At 40.9% G+C, this 20,888-nt stretch overlaps 1 protein-coding gene across 3 annotated transcripts in view; it reads right to left on the reverse strand.

Moving 5' to 3' along the window:
• Positions 1-6,026: 6,026 nt before the first annotated feature.
• The window catches only part of dennd5b (DENN/MADD domain containing 5B), a 50,160-nt gene continuing 35,298 nt past the window's right edge, over positions 6,027-20,888 (reverse strand). For all 3 annotated transcript variants that reach the window (XM_053415285.1, XM_053415284.1, XM_053415286.1), the window contains 9 exons: positions 20,367-20,495; positions 19,482-19,603; positions 14,162-14,307; positions 12,957-13,075; positions 12,287-12,468; positions 11,352-11,434; positions 9,893-10,019; positions 9,523-9,676; positions 6,027-8,602 (listed from right to left, as the gene is read on the reverse strand). In XM_053415285.1, coding sequence (XP_053271260.1) covers positions 8,419-8,602; positions 9,523-9,676; positions 9,893-10,019; positions 11,352-11,434; positions 12,287-12,468; positions 12,957-13,075; positions 14,162-14,307; positions 19,482-19,603; positions 20,367-20,495 — 1,246 coding nt within the window. In that variant the 3' untranslated portion in view covers positions 6,027-8,418. The remainder of the gene's footprint in view (positions 8,603-9,522; positions 9,677-9,892; positions 10,020-11,351; positions 11,435-12,286; positions 12,469-12,956; positions 13,076-14,161; positions 14,308-19,481; positions 19,604-20,366; positions 20,496-20,888) is intronic.

Here is a 20,888-nt window from a genome sequence, read left to right on the forward strand (position 1 = left end):
TTTCAGTTGTGAATAATTTAAGCAGTTGGCATTACCGTTTCTGAGCCATGTAGCTAGAGAGATGCTGCTGGGGCCATAGAGAGGGAAGGAGAGTTTGCACTGTTGAGGCACCAGCCGAACCCTTGGCATTGCATTTATGGTGGGCCCTGAACGGCCTGCTCTCTCTGGATACAAAATAAAAGCATAAGCAGCGAAAAACATAAGATAAAAAAAAAAAACCCGCAATAAAAACACCTTGTAAGAAAAGCGCAGGTTTTATGACATTCTGCTCAGGATGAAACTCCTGCGTGCAGGTCTCCTTTACCTGAATTAGTTTTTTGGGTTGGGTAGAGTAAAATAAGCAGAACCGGAAGTGTAATTATTGCGAAGGGGAAATCAAGCCGTCATACCATAGATAAATCGTCTTTAAAATGCACTCAAACTTTGCTTCGAATTTATTGTTACAAGACATGCCAATTGTTTACATCTGCAGAATCCAACCTTTCTCCATAATTTAGTAATTTGAGGGTCAATCGCCACATACGAGAGGATTTTATTAATCACCACACGACGACAAAAGCAGCTGGCCCACCTCGTGTCTGTGGCTCGTGCGTGTCAGGTCCTCACAAGACGGCCGCTGGACATCCGAGTAACACCAAACACAGCGTCACCCTGTGACCGCGATGTTCAGCTCGCAGAGGCCACGCCGGTGTCAGGTCGTACCTTTAAATACCCAGGAACACGGAAAAAGTCACCACATCCGGTTGTGGTGGCAGTCCCATACACATACACACAAACGCAGACATACATACAAACACTTCATCAAAGGATTTAAAGTAATATATTGAATGTATGATTGTATCATTATGTGAAGTGCACTCTTTCTTTCGCAATGTCATTTTGATCCAAAATTATGAAAAACATTATTGGGGAATAGTTGGGATTTAGATATTGTGATGAACTTGTTTGTAGACAGTTACCAATTTAATTAAATACCACAGCCTCTGAAAACAGTTACCTGAAACATTTACATACGGTGATAGCCCTTTGCAGGTCCAAAAACAATTGGGCCTTATTAACATCATTGACACGAACGTATGATGCACAAATCTGGGATTCATCAATATGTCCTTAACGAAATTTGTTTGTACTAAATGCAAATTACAACTTCCTCAGACCATGCGTAGGGGAGAGCGGGGTAATGTGGGACATCGGGTTATGTGAGACACCCCCAGTATATAGGCAATGGTACAAATTTGTGGTCATTTGACCATTATGTTTTCAAGCCCCTCCCATTCCCCCCTTGCCATGAAGGAGAAGTTGGTGCTGGTGCTGTGGAAAGTAAGTTTTTTCACAAAAATTTGTTTTTTGCATTTAAAAGTAAATTTTCTTGCTTTGAACTTAATCAACTGTTGTGTCAAAACAAATTGAATCAGGTAGAAAAACTTATATCATACATGCTGATGAACTTCCAACATATAAAACCATGTGATTGATGCTAGCTGAAGATTAGCCTGAATTGCTAAAATATGTTTTTTTCTAAAACGGTGGCTGTGGGGTAAAGTGGGACAAATACCATGAAGCACAAGTTAGGTTTAGTCTTAAACATATTTTGGTGGTATATTACATTATATATGTTTTATTTTTAATGTTATAAACATTGTAGAAAAGCCATCATGCCAAGAAACTATACACGAGGAAGACAACCTGGGGCCAAACACCCCTCGCTGAGATGGAGAGTGCAGCCGCTGAGTTCATGCAACGAAAGAAGTCCTTAAGAAAAGCTGGAAGGGATAGAAATATTGATAAGACAACCTTCAAAAGATTCATAAAGAAAAAAGAGAAAGGGAAAGTAAAATCAGTAGCCTGGGGTGCAGTAGCTGAGGTAAAGAGAATATTCACAGATGAGATGGAGGAGGAGCTTGCCAAACACTTGAAACAACTAGATGACAAGTTCCATGGCCTTGCTCCAGTTAAGTGCCGTGAACTGGCATTTGAATACGCAGAGAAAAACAATATCCCTGTCCCTGCCAATTGGAAAGAGAAACATTGTGCAGGTAAGCTAGGGTGTGCAAGAGATCACATTAATCATAATACTCATAAATGTGCTTAATTGACCAATCCCCATGATTCTGTTACTAGTCCGATATTAGTTTTGGAATGTGTGGTTGTCAATCTAGCTGTCAGGATTTTAACTATTGCAACATAAAGCGGAAAAAGTAAGTGGATCACAAGACCACTTTTTTAAAAACAATCATATTTTCACTGCCCTTTGTCCTGAAGACATTCTGATAATTTCCATTGCTAGAAAACATCCTGAATTAATGGGAAATGTGTAAATTTTACTGATATATTATTTTAGCTCGCCTAGAGGCGAGCAAATGAAAAAAATGTCCCACATTACCCCACTCTCCCCTACGCACAAATGATGAATGCCCGGCTGTCCTAGAAAATGTAAACACACACCCCTTTAACTAAATGTATATAGTATATTAAAACTCAATTTATTTAAATAAAAAAAGGGGTTAAGAAAAAACTATTATTTAATTTGCTTAGGCATTGTGCAAATTTATAAAATAACCAGGAAATTGACACACTTTCATTCTCATCATTTACAGTATTCTCATAATTCACTCATTCAATCAATCAAATTTTATTTGTATAGCCCATATTCGCAAATCACAATTCGTCTCATAGGGCTTTAACAGGGTGTGACATCCTCTGTCCTTAACCCTCAGCAAGAGTAAGGAAAAACTACTAAAAACCCTTTTAACATGGTAAAAATACGTAGAAACCTCAGAGAAAGCCACATGTGAGGGATCCCTCTCCCAGGACGGACAGAAGTGCAATAGACATCAGGTGTAGGAAAAAATAATCAAGATTAAAGGTTTTTTCAGCACTGATGAGGGTAAACATTTTGAAGGATAACTTCAATAGTATATGTCAAGCAGTCCTGCTGCAATCATAGTCTATGGTCAGCAGCCAGCAAGATCATGATCCGCCATCCAGATTTATAATAAAAATCTTCAACTATGCCAGTTTAGATGGTTTACTTAGTTTACAGTAATTTATAAGTATTTTATATATATATGTATATAAGAATGTTCATATTGAAATGTAACAGTTTGGGCTTTCGTTAAATTGTTTATTAGCCTATAATTTATTGAAAACTCTCAATCATTTCTGGTGCCATGAAATGCCATGATATGAGAGCCTACAAAATTATATGTATATATATATAGTTCTACTCCAACTTTCCAACCCTCAAACCCCTCAAGAGGTGCACTACACTGACATCCTCTCCAACACACGTACATTTCCGCTAAATTCACCAAACAAGCTCATCTGCATATTTAAACATAACATTTCAGGGGAAAATACAGTCTTGATGTAAGTCATTACCTTGGGAGGTTCTGTGATGATGTGTTTTAGTAAAATGTTTATCCTATTCACCTGCAGTGCCTTTGCAATTGTATTACAAATTTGCTCATTTTAATTAGTTAATGCCTGATTTGCATTTTAATTTGGCGATTGTGATGACATTATTAGATACAAACTTGTGTCTCCCCTTAAGTACAGTATATTAGCCTGTATGTCCTAACTCATTACATTAGCAAGACAAAAGTGAACTATATTTATTTCGCAGGTCAACAAGTGACTCTGCTCATCTGATGTTTTCTTATCACTCACACTAAAAACTGAACTTTTTAAAAACCTGATGAATTCGTATACATTTTCCTGGATAAACGGGGCGTCGCTTATTCCGCAACAATGAAGTTAAAACACCGCGTCACGTCGTAATCTACGGGAAGAACCTTTCTCTGCAGGAGAGTGTGTGTGCTCGTCTCCGTTACTCTTTACACACGAACTGATAATCATTTGTATTTAGTTTTTAATCGATGATGTCGGATCATGACTCCGGAACTGTGCGAGGCACGTTATGTCTCCTGTTGTGTAGCAGGTTTAAACATGTGTCTCATAAACTCTAGAAAGAAACAAACAAACCCAAAGTTAACATCAGCACTGTACGTGTCCTAATAACTTGGCAGTGGTGGGAGGTAATGAAGTACGAATACTTCGTTACTGTACTTAAGTCGATTTTTCACATATCTGTACTTTACTTGAGTATTTATTTCCCTGAGGACTTTTTACTTTTACTCGCTACATTTGAAAAAAAAAATTCTGTACTTTGTACTTATATTCTCAAAACTGGCTCGTTACTTGAGCAGCGGAGGTCGGAGCAATGCGGCGTGTCTGCAGTCGGGGAGGCAGCGCGAGACCAAGCCTCCGGAGGTTGGTCGGGCTGCCTTGGTCGAGCAGGCTGTACCGGTGATGATCCCTCCGCAGGTTCACCTTCAGAAACTTTGTTACGAGTTTTACTTCCTCTAGTCTAGATAGTCAAGTTTGATCGTCTTCTCGGCGCTCTGCCAGGGACGTGACCGACTCTGACAGGGCCAATCCGAGGACCTCACTTGACCACATTCCCCATCCATTTATTCCCTTTAGAATTATCCAGGTGCTCATGCAGGAGCTCAGTTCACTTCAGTCTTTATTATTCGGTCTGAAATTTGGCCTGCAGCAAAACTAAACATGTGTCCAGTGATTGTGTCTTCTCCGTACGGTGCAGGTTGTTAACAAAAGAGGAAAACAATCCTATTTTGTGTGCCTAGAACTTGATTCCTTTTGCTGAGTTAAAATAAGGGGCATTGTGTATCATTCCTGCTGATTAGAAAGTGAAAGGTCCATGTTTAGTGATATTTATAGAATTGTTTAGTGGTTATGTTGTAGTCTATTAGGGTTTCTTAGGCAGACACAAGAGGCACTTGTTTATTCTGTTGTGTTGGTTATTTTTCTTCCCTAGAGGTTCAGGAGCACTAGTCCATGGCTATTTGAACCTCAGCATCTGCGGTTCAAAATGTGTAAAATTATACATTATATGTATAATTATGTTGTTATTTTTCAGTCAGTAGAATTAAAGACTGAAGAGAACAATTTGGGTGGTTTTGTATCTGTATAGGTCTACTATAAAAAGCACTTTGCATTTTTAAGTATGGGACATTTAATATGAGCTACTTTAAGACTTTTACTGAAGTCATTTTCTTACGGGTGACTTTTACTGGAGTCACTTTCAGCTAAGATATCTGTACTTTCACTCAAGTATGGCTGTAAAGTACTTTATACACCACTGCTTTAATGTCTGAGCAACATTGGGCTGTATGGACACAGCATCCTCGAGCTGCCTATCTTAAGTCTTGAAGGAGTTTAAATGCACAAAGACAAGGCTCCAGATGACATCCATACGGGCTGTTGGACCATCACTGACAGCAGGAAGGAAATGGAAACCAAAACAAGCATTTTGGGCCATGCTCAGCAGGCAAGAGGATGTTTGGGCCTAGGTCAGAATAGACTTCTGTGGAACAAGGCAACTCCTGCAGAGCAGCGGAAATTTGTAGTCCTGGAAATCCGGTGTCAGGAAGAGGCAGCAAGATTTGCAAAGACTGTCACTCAAGCAAGACAGGGGCAGTGTTGTTTAATGCACAGGCGATAGGTGCAGAGGAAAAAGTAATCCTGAGAAAAAGTTTTGAACTCTTGTTTGTATTGTACGCTGTGTATTTTGAATGTTTTTGGCCATCGATGCTGGTGATCATCTGTAACATAAAATGTAAATAAAATTACATGTATATTGTAGTTTAAAGATATTATTTAACTTCATTACAAACATTTCACTTATGAAATATATTTCACATGCTTTTTAAGCTCAAAACACAATTTTTTACCATTAATGATTTATGCTTTACTTAAATATATTATAATCCCCAACACCAGGAAACACAGGGATGGGGAATAGTGGTGTTCTGATTAATATATGTAAGTTCAGATATTTTCTCAAATAAATACTGGACAAAAAATTGATGGTTTTAAAGCAGTCCATATGTAGAATGCCTCAATGTAAAAAATATTATTAATACTCATTTTTCTCCTCATTTAATATTTCCAATTAAATAAAACAATGTACATTCATGGACTGTAATTTATATACACACACACATGATACCATGCTTTTATTTAAACTGGCAAAATAAATGCCACAACAGTAGTCAAAAGCACACATGGAACTCTTTGTCTGGTAATGTTTTTACTATGAGGAGGTTGCACAACCACCACCATCATAGCAGTCAGTAGCATTTCCTTACAGCCTATCCGCTCAGGCTTAATACTACTCATCACAATATATAAGTTTACATCACAAATAGACCCATAAGCACATTGTGTTGTAGTCTGGGGAATATCCCAATAGTCCCGAGTGCATGTCCTCAGCAAAACAATTTGCACACAAACAAATCCAGTATGAGGAGATTGAGGATCTGTAATACTGCTTTGGATCAGTCGGAGCAGCTAGGGTTGGGGGAAGATACTGAACCCTGAATTGTCCCCCAGAGAAAAAGTCCTGCTGTGCATGAATGTTTGTGTGAAAGGGCGAATGGCAATAAAATTTCCTGTAGTAAAGCTCTTTAAGTGGTCATCAACACTGAAAAAAATGCATATATAAAAATACATACCATTTGCAGACCATTACTGCTTGATAGAAAGTTTTTCCTCTAAAAGCTTTATCAAACTTTAAACGATCACAACGGATTCAAATTAAAAATAATAAATACATGAAATAAAGACATGAAGCAAAACATGACGGACCATGTCCCTCAGTCTCAATACTGGAATAGGCAACAATACTACAATGAATTGGGGTTGTAGACCCCACTTTATTTCATACTCTTCGATCTAGAAGTCATAGTCACAATAAATATACCTCCATCAAAATGTTAACATGTAATAATGACAATATTAACACCTTAATTTATACAATGCTGTGGCATATTCACTAATTCATCAAAACTTTATGAAAGAGCAAAGAATTGTCTAAAGAGAACCAAAACGTATTTCATTTTATATGCAGTTTGTGTGTTTGGAAGAGTAGGGGTTGAATTGTTTAGTTAAGGAATACAAATTAATATTTTGATCGTTCCTTTAACATGAGGCACAATCAATTAACAGTTTGTATTGGTTTCTTGTAAAACGAAAATACTAATGTTATATAGAAAATATTGCCACTCATTTCTATCAAAAAATACCATATCACAGCCAAAATCACCAATGGACTGAAAATAGACCCTGGCAAATTCTTTATTTCTACCTGTTTAAGGGAAGTGCCCTGCAGTTTTAGGAATCCTTGATCCTTAAAAATCTCCAGCACCAGCTGTTGGCTTATGCACCTTTAACAAACTAATGGGTTTTGGGGAACGTTTCCTTTCTTTCAGAGACTAAGATGATAAGACCTACATATCTCCTGTGCGTGGGTCTAACTCCAGGTAAAAGGGAAACGACAAAAAACATTAAGCTGCTTTTTTGTATGTTTTGACTAGCTCAATGTTATTATTATATGTCAGTTATTGTGTTATTATGGGGTAAGAGTGGTTGTCCTCCAAGGTCTGCCGTTTGATTCCGATATTCCCCATCTGCTTTGCCAAGTATCCTTGGACAAGGTAATGAGCCCCTAATCGCACCTCATACTTAAAAGATGCACTGTATGAATGTTTTTGATAATGGGCAATAAACTGTACTGTAAAGCACTTTGAGTGCTCATCTAGGAAAACACTATATTAATACAGACCATTATTAATGACAATCAGTTGTTTGAGCTCGATTAAGCTCAGAACAAGCCGGTGCAATGAGTAATTGCAGCTATAGTAACAGTATATTGTCCTATGTGAGGCTACACGGTTTGGTCCCACACATGTTGTTTGTAAAGACACTTTTCTCTTCCAGCAGACTGCACAGTACTTGGAACACAAAGTAAGTGAAAATGAATGGGTGTGCTTCACACTTATGTCAAATTCATTAAAAAATGTAATTTCTTCTTGTTTGTTTGATAAAATTGATAAAACTGCTTTTCTACAAAAAATATCTATGATTGAATTAAACTATATATTTGTGAAGTGGGAGGAAACAGTGGGCTTGAAGCTGAGTTGGAGATGAGAGTCAAAGACACCATCTCTCACGAGTGTGAGAGATGGTGGTTTTTGCATTTCATGCTGATCTGACCCGAAACCAAAAGCTACCTGCAAGGTAGAAAGTCAGTATGGGATGGTATTTTAAACATTACTAAACACTGTCATGTGCAGTATTTGATATGTGTAGCTAATGAATAGTCTTTGGGGACCACTGTTGGATTTATCATACCACATCCAAGTTTGTGGTTAATCCAACGAACTAAACACCACTGAAAATGTAATGTCCCTATTCATCATTTCCTACTTTCCTGGAAATGTGCCTAATTGCAGAGCCCGTTGGCTAAAGTAGAGCACTGAGTTGTAATTGGTGGTAGTAGTGAGGAAAGCATTGGAGAAAAATGTGTGGCTACCCAATGGTCCTCCTCTGGGGTTAAAGGTCAATGCCCTTGATCAGTGAGGATTCCAGTTTGATAGGGAAGTTGTGAAGAGTCTGCAGGATTCCGATGAGGGCACTGACAGTAGTGTGGTCTCTAAGGAGGGCGGTGTCTTCATACATCTGCAGGATCACAGGACATCCCACCAGCAGGGGCAGCCACTGGGGCAGCAGACGGTCTCTGTAGAATAAACAATGCAGATAAACTATAGCCACAGAATATAATTCCTGTCAGCCAATAACTATGCAAGGCATGTGAGATTTGTCTATCTGGAGACTCATCTAAACATCAAGGTTAATAAATGCTCAAAGGTGTCAAAACCTTTCCTCTAATATTATCAACAAAGCAAGACAAACAATTTAAAATACAAAAAAATATAGCTTTGCTCAACTAATGTCATAGCTGACCAGCAGGACTGTTTGCATTAGTTTCAGGTTCCTTATAAAATGTTGCGGTTGTTGTCAAAGTCTATGCACCCAACTGGGATGGTCCATAACAGTTTGTTAAATTGACAGCATTTAGAAAGAGCTTTCTCATTTTAACTACCACTCAACTACCAAACTACAAGTTACAATCACCAATTCAAACAGCATTTCTATGTGCAGTGCTTTTCTATCACACATCATTCAAACACTGATGGCACAACCCTCAGGGGCAATTTGATGATCAGTGTCTTGTCCAATGACACTTGTATGTGAAGTACAGGAGATTAAACCCCTGACCTTCTGGCGCTACCTCCTGAGTCACAGCTGCCACTTTACTGAAAAGGCAATTACACTTTCACCTGATCCAAACGTCTACCATCTAGATCTGGGTAGGGGTGACTTTAACTGTGCATTTGGCCTTGTTAGTCAAACTTTGTCCAAAAATGAGATCCTCCTGCTAAACTGGCCAAAGCAACGTCATCGTTTATGAAAAAAATAAGAAGTACGGATGCTCGTTTAGTAATTTTTCTAATTGAGTGAATCTAGTTGCTAGGCGTTCTAGGAAATGCCCATGGCCGGACATGACCCACCCGTCCAACAGAATCTGTGTCAGCTCTGTCCCAGCAAAAGCATTCACATTGTGAATATGGACAGTTTCAACTCAAACAGACTCACCTGGCTCCGAGGCACACCAGCAACTGGAACTTGCCATCCTTCCCAATGTTCCTGGGTGTAGAATTGATCGCCATGATGTAGTGACAGAATGACTGACAGATCAACCCCATGTCAACCATCTGGTCAGCTGACTGCAGGAAGGCAACAGCCTTTTCTGCATATGGAGTAGATGACACAACAGAGTCAAAGATCAGTTAGAGTAGACATAAGTCTATCTGACAGATGAATGTGCTCCATGTGTTGGATTTAATTTCCTGCACAGAAAGCAATAGAGAGGTTTACCGACCAAACGGGGTGTTACACACAATGATGGACTAAGTTAAATAGTTTATTTTTACAGCAACCGAGGATGCTGCAGCTCCATGCTCACCAACAAAGTCCCACACAAACACAGTCCTCTGGAAGAGCCGGGCAGACTTGAAGCCGTGATGAAAAAACTGTTCCAGAGTAGCCACCAAGCTGTTCTCCCCACATAACAATACTGTCAGGCTGCCCCTCTGCAAGAAGACAACCAGGAGATGAAAGGTCAACTCATAAAGCATACAGCTAAGCTTAGTAGGAGATATGGCAAATGACAGAAAATATACAAAAATAGAGACAGCAATGTCCAAAATACAGACATAAATAAATAGTATACATTTTTATTTTTAAATGGTTAAAATGGCAGCAGCAAAAGCTGAGATACCTTTTCATCCAAAGTATAGGTCAAAATGCTTCAATCAAATAGTGTCTTTAACTTGGGCTAAATAAACCAATAAGATGTTTAAGAATTGCTCTTAGACCAAAACCTTAGAAAACGTGTTACTTTTCTTCCTAAGTGTTTATAGTCAGCACTAGCAGGTACATGAGCAAACATAAGTAGCATAAAGGCTGATTCATGCTTCTCCGTTGAAGCTACGTCTTAGGTACGCACGTAGCCTAGCTACGGTGCCGAGCAGTCATACTTGTACTTGCTAGAATTACACCGCCGAAACGCTAGTTGTAGTAGAGTTTCGATGCTGGTGTTCTGTCTTCCGGTTACTGGTCCGCTTAATTACTAATTCTGTAGCTCTCTCTGTTTACTTAAGAACAATGGTGAGTGTTACTAAGCGGATCAGGTTGGAGTTGGAGCTGATAGATGTTGAAGAGCAATTCGTTTTTCTTAAAGAACTGCAATGAAGAACAGAAAGAAGTCGTCTGTTTTCGTCCGTTCAACTCAATTAAAAAACATTATTTATTCGTGATGGTTTGAAGGATAAATATTAATTAATTGGTTATGTATATATTTTGTTAATGGTATTATGTCAATATTGATTGTATATTTATACTTGGGATTATGTGTGGGATTCTTGGAGATGGTATGTGCCTGCTGAATTAATTGCCATCCACCTGTATATAAGGCAGCCAGTCTGAGCTATGCTGTGTCTCGTGTGCACCAGGGTGAATAAAATAGCTTCAAGCCTGAACTGAACCGGTAACGTGTGTTTTTCCTCATCCTTAGTTGTACAGCCACTGACACTACCAGAGATCCAGCAGGAAGCTCAACAGGAAGAGTCCTAATGGAAAGCAACAAATGGGTCGCTCCAGAAATCCGTTGTCACAGCTAAATGTATCTGCTTGCTGTTAACCCAGAGACTGTTCAGATATCTGCTGTTGCTGCTTTCTCCTTGCATGCTCCTTGCTGTTTTCTTTGGCTGATTAATGGTGTGTTGTGAATATGTTTTGGTAATTTGGCACGTGAAACTAGTGTTGTCTGGTTCATGGCCTCTTTGACGATTTCATGAACCACTCTCCAACCCTGTCAATGAGTTCAAAGAAAGTTCATTAACTTCCCAGTGTATGTCACTAACCTCTTTCTCTGGCTTTTGAAAGTGTTTGACAATGTTGCTCACTGCGTCACCAATGCCCTCTTGGATTTGGGCAGAAGTTGGTTCTGGAATCAGGAAAACAGCTGTATCAGTGTGGAAGTTCTGAGAACATCTGAAATTTCAGTTACCAAAAAGCTGCTGAGCTGATATTAGGCTAGAGGATGGGACGGAAAGACAAGCAGACAGACAGGACGACACAGGAAGACAGACAGACATCAACACCCGGGGGTAATTACTTTTAGACAGACAAAATAAATTAATAAGAAATAGATAACAGAATCAATAATTCCATGACAAATTATGATTCAATAATTTCATTCCTGCTTTAATTCCTAAATATAAATCGTAGTTGTGTGATTGTAAATGCAATTATTAATACGATTTTTATAAGTGGTTATCAATGCACAGGCGTTGTTAATTAAGGCTGATTTCATTAATTAACAACAAAGGTGGCTCATTGAGGAGAGAATGTATGCTGTGATAGTATCGGTGTCAGAAGGGGATAGTATTTCTTCACTGAAAAAATTGCAAAGAACGACCATGAAGGCTTTTATCCACAGATGTATTGAACTCTTCTCCTGACCTCGCATATTCCTTTCCTTTTGCAAACAGTTCTCAATGAAGCCTTATCTATTTATCTAACCATCTAGTGCATCAGGTTACAATTCAAGCCCAAAACAATTTATACATCTTTTTGTGTGTAGATTGGTTTTGGGTTGACATTCAACTAAGAGCCTAAATATTCCTGGCTACACCACTATATGGGTTTCACCTGAAACAATCAAATAAATCAATTCAATTTGTCTCAGTGGGTTTAACAAGGTATTCCATCCTCTGCCCTTAACCGTCAATAAGAGTAAGGAAAAACTTCCAAAAACCCCTGAACCGACCAGTTACATGCCCTGACAGATACTCACTGTATTCTCGTCCAGACATCGATGTCATGCTTGTGGTCTGGGATGAAGACTGCTGCAGTGGAGGCGTACGGCAGCCTCTCCCACCATCCTCGTCTCTACTTGGCACCACCAGCTCACCAATCAGAACCCTCTCCAGGCTGCCATCATCCACACCCTTACCAAGCCATCGTCCACATGGGAACCTGGAGGGGACAATATTCAATGTTTTTATTATTGTCCGGAAGTCTCATTGCAAACCATATCAACACTGAATGTTTCCCTCAAACAAAATAGTTTATTTCTAAAGCCTTATATATGAAATTTATCTGCAGTTTTCAAAACTAATAAAACAAATCAGAGAGCCACACTGTTCCACTGGATGTTTGTCACCCTGACAGATATACAGACTACGAGATTTTGGAAAACATTGATTGAGAATTTATTGGAAAGAAACAATCAGATTCACAATCAACTTCGCAAACACCATGAGCTACACTCGATTTGGACAGAAAATGAAACACAACCCTGAAACCCAATGTCCATTCTTTCCCGAAATGTTTACATTTTTTTTCTAAACTTATTATCATTGTATCCAAAACTGACATTCCTGAAGCTTCTTTTTGAAATAACATGTAAAATAATTACAGGTAAGAGAAATGAGAGCTACATTAAATTAAAAGCCCACACTTACCTGTATGTGTGTCCTGTGATCTCATTGCGCACCATGACACAGTCCACCAGCCATTTAGCTAGTAGACCAGCGTTATCATGACCCAACTGAGCTGTCGTCAGCTTTCCCAGGTTCTGAGTCTAAACAGGGGAGAGGGAGAGGGGAAAGTATTTGCATAGTATATTTTCTCTAGCGCCCCGCCCACAGTCAGTATCTCATAATTTAGATACTAAGTCATAATAATGAGATATTACGTCATAATTATGAGATACTATACTAGTCATAATTATGAGATACAGGATTTATATTTACTTCATCAAGGTGGTGGAAATGGGCTTCCATAGTATTAAATAGTCAAGGGTGGAAACTCCATTTGAAGAAAAGGTGGTATTCTAAAAATAGTCGGCAGATAACGAACCACTGATGACCTCGTCCAAGCTAAAAGCATCAGAACAGCACCAACAGGGAAAAGGGCAAGTGAACAAAAATAAGTAGGTGGACAGAGGGATGACACCTTGTTAAAGCCCTTTGAGACAAATTGTGATTTGTGAATATGGGCTATACGAATAGAATTTGATTGATTGATTGATTGACTGATAAATAATGGGATGGAGGGAGGTGGGAAACGAGGCGAATCCTCTAATTGGAAAAAGGCAAAGATGTGTGTGTGAAGCCTTACCCCAGACTGATGGAGATGGACAATAAACATGACAGTGTGGCGATCACAGAAACAAGACAAGAACTCTCTCATGGTAGCAACAAAACAATGTTCCCCACACAGACATGCAGTGTTAGAGAAAACTAGAACTTCACAGTGAACTCCAATGTTGTTATTATTTCCATGTTGCATAATAGTGTGCGTGTATTGAGGAATTTAGAGGCAGTACAACCCTTTTATTAAAGAATATAAATAATCACTGTCTCTGTAGTGTATTGTTAATGGATATTTCGGATGATACTTGACCCATTTGGCCAATGTTTGGGATCTGAATTTGAGGGACCTGAATTTTATTAATGCTATTTATGCTTTTCATTTTCATTTTGTTTTGAAAATTGAAAGTTAAACTACTGGTAAGGTGATAGCATGCATGATTGTTCTGCTATGAGAAAGGAAGTGACCAGTGGAGCTGAGGATGTGGCCTAAGAGGCTGACACACAACTCAATGCCTGCACATCAAATCCAAGTCTGTGCTCAGCATATGAGAGGCCAAAGTCAAACTACTCACATCAAATGTCATATCCAGGGAGTTCTTGGGGATCTGCATGATACCCGAGTCCCCCAGCTCTCCTGACACACACACCCAGGGGTTGGAGGTGGTGATGGCATTGCTCAGCTTCTTGATGGGGATAATGACGACTCGATATGGGATCACTGAAGGGACAAACATGTCAGTACCAAAGTTAGTGCACATACATTGTGCTTTTACTATTTTTAGATGCAAACTGAGAACAAACACATGGGAAAATATCAAAGATCAACATTCTTAACCTATTCACATGAAAATTCCAGGATGCATAGCGATGAGGAAATGTATCCTTATTCTCATTCTGATCTCATCCATCTTGTTTCTAAAAGGCCTGTATTGGCGAGGAGGAGAGAAGGCAGGTTGCAGCCAATCACCTTCTTGGCCAAGCGAATGATGTGTTGCAGTCTGACCCTGCCCTTGGCAGCCTACCATACAGTGATGGAGGAGGTGAGGATCGACTCGATGATGGCAGTGTGCAGAAGTTAATCATCATTTGGAGATTGAACTTTTCCACTGATCCAGGAAGCACATTCTCTGCTGTGCTTTCTTGGTGAGAGAGCTGATGTTCAGCTCCCATTTCAGGTCCTGGGTCATGAAGGGGCCAAGGAAGCGATATAACCCAATATTCCCCACTGGGGAGGCAAACGGGTGATGGGGGCGCACAGGACTTGGCTCTTCCTGAAGTCCACAGTCATCTCCACTTTTTTTTAGAGGGTTGAGCTCCAAGTTGTAGTAACTGCACCAGGTCACCAGGTGGTCAATCGCTCACAGGAAGAGCATAGGATACGCACTGGCGGGCTTCCCTCTCTTCTTTCTCGGCGGAGAAAGAAGAGAGGAAAGCTCGCCGGTAGCCTGTGCAGATCTCGGACGAGATGCTGCAATCCCCCGCTGCCGAGCATTCTACTCGCGAATGTTCAATCCCTGGACAATAAAATGGACGAGCTACACACACGGACTAATTTCCAGCGGGACATCGCAAACTGCTGTGTGCTGGCGTTCCCGGAGACCTTGCTGGATCCTATGGTGCCTAACTCCGCCGTCACTCCGGACGTTTTTTCCATCTACCGGCCGGCCGAGTCGGGTAAGAACAGAGGTGGAGGGGTGTGCATGTTGGTTAACTCTCGCTGGGGCTCGGATGTTGTTGCCCTTTCAACACGCTGCTCACCAGACCTGGAGCTGCTATCGATAAAAGTGCGCCTTTTTTACCTTCCCCATGAATTCAGCTCTGTTATAATCACAGCTGTTTACATTCCACCGCAGGCAGACAAAACGTGCGCGTTTAACGATCTGTACGGAGTTATAAATGGACTTGAGGATGCACACCCTAATGCAGTCTCAATTGTTGTTGGTGATTTCAATAGGGCTAATATGAGGAAAACTCTGCCAAAATATCATCAGCATATTAACTTTCCCACCTGGGGTGACCAGACTCTTGACCATTGTTACTCGCAAATACAGAACAGCTACAAACCCCTCCCACGCCCCGCTTTTGAGAAGTCGGATCACGCTTCCATTATGCTCATCCAAACCTACAGACAACGCCTAAAACAGGAAAAACTTCGGGCAGTTCAACGCTGGAGTGCTGAATCCATTAGCACTCTCCAGGACTGCTTTGAAACAACAGATTGGCAGATGTTCTGTGTTGCAGCTGATGGGGACAATAACGAATACACACGGTCTCTTCATATATCTCTAAATGCATCGATGGTGTCATCCCTAGGGTCAGTGTCAGGACTTTCCCAAACCAAAAGCCCTGGGTAAATGGTAATGTCCGTGCTAAGCTCAGAGCACGGTCCTCTGCCTATAACTCTGGTGACCCGGAGGCTTTGAGGAAGTCCAGATGTGACCTGCGGAAGGCCATCAGAGATGGAAAAAGAGACTTCAGGAACAAGTTGGAATCCAACTACCTCAGCTCTGACCCCCGACACTTGTGGGGTGGCCTGCGACACATCACTGGCTATAAAGGGAGAAATAGCAGTGATGATCAGCATGCCGCCTCCCTACCTGATGACCTCAACACCTTCTACGCACGGTTTGAGGCAACCATCACTTTTCCTGGCCGAGGACCGAGACGACTGCACTCTGTCCCCACCTGCCTCAAGCAGGCCACCATCATCCCCATACATAAGAAATCATCCATCATCTGCTTAAACGACTACCGCCCTGTAGCATTGACCTCCATCATCATGAAGTGCTTCGAGTGGCTGGTCAAAACCCGTATCTGCTCGACCCTTCCGAACACCATTGACCCCTTCCAATTTGCATACCGCCCTAACCGATCCACGGACAATGCCATCGCCCTGACAACACACAGCACCCTCTCCCACCTGGAAAAGGCCAACACGTACAGTGCCTTGCATAAGTATTCACCCCCTTTGGACTTTTCTACATTTTGTCATGGTATAACCACAGATTAAAATGTATTTCATCGTGAGTTTATGTAATGGACCAACACAAAATAGTGCATCATTTGGAAGTGGGGGGAAATATTACATAGATTTCACAATTATTTACAAATAAAAATCTGAAAAGTGCTGAGTGCATATGTATTCACCCCCTTTACTGTGAAACCCCTAACAAAGATCTGGTGCGACCAATTGCATTCACAAGTCACATTTGCAAGTCACATAATTAGTAAATAGGGTCCACCTGTCTGCAATTTAATCTCAGTATAAATACACCTGTTCTGTGACGGACTCAGAGTTTGTTGGAGATCATTACTGAACAAACAGCATCATGAAGACCAAGGAGCTCACCAAACAGGGTTAGGTTATAAAAAAATATCCAGAGCTTTGAACATCTCTCTGAGCACCATAAAATCCATCATAAGAAAATGGAAAGAATATGGCACAACCGCAAACCTACCAAGAGGAGGCCGTCCACCCAAACTGAAGAGTCGGACAAGGAGAACATTAATCAGAGAAGCAACCAGGAGGCCCATGGTTACTCTGGAGGAAGCCATGTGGGAGACACAGCAAACATGTGGAAGAAGGTGCTCTGGTCAGATGAGACCAAAATTGAACTTTTTGGCCTCAATGCAAAACGCTATGTGTGGCGAAAACCCAACACTGCCCATCACCCTGAGCACACCATCCCAACAGTGAAACATGGTGGTGGTAGCATCATGCTGTGGGGATGCTTCTCTTCAGCAGGTACAGGGAAACTGGTCAGAATAGAGGGAAAGATGGATGGAGCCAAATACAGGGAAATCCTTGAAGAAAATCTGATGCAGTCTGCAAAAGACTTGAGACTGGGGCGGAGGTTCATCTTCCAGCAGGACAATGACCCTAAACATACAGCCAGAGCTACAAAGGAATGGTTTGGATTAAAGAATGTTAATGTCTGAAAATGGCCCAGTCAAAGCCCAGACCTCAATCCAATAGAGAATCTATGGCAAGACTTGCAGCGAAAGGGGGTTCTACCAAGTATTGACACAGGGGGGTGAATACTTATGCACCCAACAGATGTCAACTTTTTTGTTCTCATTATTGTTTGTGTCACAATAAAATTTATTTTGCACCTCCAAAGTACTATGCATGTTTAAAAGTAGACTTTTAATAGACTTAAAAGTTTATTTAAGTCTATTTGAATTCAAGTTAGTAACAGTACATAATGGGAAAAAGTCCAAGGGGGGTGAATACTTATGCAAGGCACTGTATGTGAGGATGCTGTTCGTGGACTAAAGCTCCGCGTTCAACACAATTGTGCCTGCCAAGCTCGTCCCCAAGCTCAGGAGCCTGGGTCTTAAAACCCCCCTGTGCAACTGGATCTTGGACTTCCTGACGAGCAGACCCCAGGTGGTGAGAATGGTCAACCACACCTCCTCCTCACCGACCCTGAGTACCGGGGAAATTTGCAGACAACACTACCATCCTGGGTCTCTTCTCTAACAACGATGAGACCGCCTATAGACATGAGGTAATCAAGGAGATGATCGTGGACTTCAGGAAGCTGCAGAGGGGGGGGTCACGGTCCGATACACATCGATGGAGCTGTAGTGGAGAGAGTCTCAGAGTTCAATTTCTTCAGTGTGTTCATCACAGATGACCTGACCTGGTCATAACAAGCGGACTCTGTGGTCAAAACTGCACAAAAGTGCGTATACTTCCTGAGGAAGTTTGGCATGGCTGCAAAAACACTTACAAACTTTTACAAGTGCACCATTGAGAGCATCCTCTCAGGCTGCATTACTGCCTGGTATGGTAGCTGCTCTGCTGCTGATCGTAAGGCCCTGCAGAGGGTGGTGAGGACAGAGGAGCGCATCATCGGCTGCCATCTCCCTTCCGTGCAAGGCATTTACAACACAAGATGCCTGAGAAAAGCATGGAAGATCATCAAGGACCACAGCCACCCAGGCTGTGGTATTCTCACAATGCTGCCGTCTGGCAGACATTTACGGAGCATCGGAGCATGGACTACCAGACTACCAGACTCAAAAACAGATTCTTCCCCCAGGCCGTAAGGCCGTAAGGGAAGAACATTGACACTGAACTTCACGAGCTAAACAGACTGGTAACTGGAGGTGCAGCTGTTGTAGAGGGGCTAGAAATTATGAAAAAACTTTCCAGAACAGGAGAACAGAGCTGCTGAATCACTGCCAAGATGAGTTAGCTGCTGTTAGTATGAAAACAGGTTCCACCACCTTTTCGTTTTGCCAGAGAGTTCTGTGTTGCGGTCTACTCCGAACAGCTGGAGTATTGTGTTGACCCTCACAGCAATTTCTCCGTAAAAAAACAAGGCAGAAGATGAAGAAAAGTCTCTGTTTCTAGCCACCATTAACTGAAGTTTGTTACCCATTGAATGAATGTTGGATAGAAATGAGGAACGAAGCACGAGCACCCCAGCATCTTGGTTTCACTGAGTGAGCAAAGGGGAGTGCACCTTTGATCAGAATGTCCAGTAATTCCACTGATTAACACAAAAATGATGGAAGTAAGTCCACTAGAGTTGTTCCTCTGATGTTCAGGAACTATTCTCTGGTGAAAGACGTCGGGTCTCAGGAAAAAATCAACACACACAGAAGGGGCCATCCTTGGATGAATATATGCCTCAATACATGCACTATATATAAATATATTTGTCCCGCTAGACTTTCAATTTAGATACTAACATTTTTTACACAACATAAAGAGCCTCTGTTGTTGCTTTTTTTAAAGAGTTTATGTTGAACCATCAGTGATGGGATTTAAACAATTTGTTGTACTTTCACGCATTTTTCAAGGTCAATAGTTTTCAGTATTCAACATAAATACTGGAGTGAATCTGAGCCAATGTCTGTGGTAGCTGAGGTAGAACTCACTGATGGTGGTGAAGACGCTGGTGAAGCAGAAGTAGTCAACGGCATTCAAAGACAGCAGGTAAAAGAGGAATTGCTCCTTCTCCTCCTCACAGCGCAGGAAGGCATAACGCTTGTACAGCTTCCTGTGGACAAAGTAAACAGAATTATCATAATGCACTCAAATGGTTTCTCATTGCATCTCGTACGCAGCCACATTCTTTCAGCTTTGTGAAAGCAAATGCAACATGGGCAACATAAGAAGGACCGCCATCGCTAACCGGCAGCAGTTCCACATTGAATAAAAAATATTTTTATTCTACTCAGTGCCCACAGACATATTTGTATGGCCACAGTATCGAAGGAAGGAGACAAGGTACATTTTTAGTCTCACTTCACAGTGGAAATATTGGATTTAAATTTTCAAGTGGGGTAAAATCATTTTCAATAGAAGAGGTGTGCAGCTCATTATCCCCTGTGTGAACAGATAAAAAGACACCACACTTAAAGTGAGTAATGCTAAAAGCTCAACTATAAGCAAACAGCATGATCAACTTTCAGAGGAGAAAAGTCTGAAGGGATGAGCTGACAAAAAACTGGTTTGTCAAATTAATACTTGGTTCAATTTCCGACCTTTGATTAATCCAAACAGTTTACCCAACCCTGATTAACATTAAACATGACCTTAATCCACAAGAATTCAATATTGAATTCTAAATTGCCGAATTCAGTATCATTTCAATTTTAGCGATGTCACACTTTTGATATAATACTGACATTGTCTTCATTTCTGCATTGATGTTATTGTCTTCGACTGACTAATCTTTTCAAACATGCAATAGTTCTATTAGTGCAGCAACAAAACAAAGTGAGGGGGAGTGAGCTGGGTGGATCATATGGCACGCTCACTTGGTTAAGGCTTGTCGGGACAGCAGCTGTTTGAGGTGCTGAGAGAGCAGCTTCTTTTCCAGGGACAGACGTACCCAGGCTCTGGCTCTGCCTACATCGGTCTTAATCTCTGACATACTCTGGATATGACTGAGGAGACAAATGATAGAGTGATGAAATCTCACGGGAATCGAGACACTTGAATACAATTTTTATTTTGATTAGTGATTTTCTGCTTTTCCTGATGTTGTGTCTAATCTATACTATATACTAAGTGTACAGTCAACATATTAGTAAGTTAATTCATCTTTGAGTCCAAGTGACAATTTGTGCCAAATCTGAAGAAATTCCCTCATCTTAAGATTTCTCCATCGGTGTCTGTGAAGCTGGAAGTTGTATAGGGATTTACCAAATATATAAATTTAAAGAAACTGAGCTGCACGGAAATGCTGTTCCTGTGCACAGCAAATAACTGCAATGTTTATAACAGAAAGATGGACAAACATTTATTTACACGTGGCATCTATTGCACTTCTGTCCGTC

The sequence above is a fragment of the Pleuronectes platessa genome, chromosome 22 (genome assembly GCF_947347685.1).
Source record: "Pleuronectes platessa chromosome 22, fPlePla1.1, whole genome shotgun sequence".
Taxonomy (NCBI): Eukaryota; Metazoa; Chordata; class Actinopteri; order Pleuronectiformes; family Pleuronectidae; genus Pleuronectes; species Pleuronectes platessa.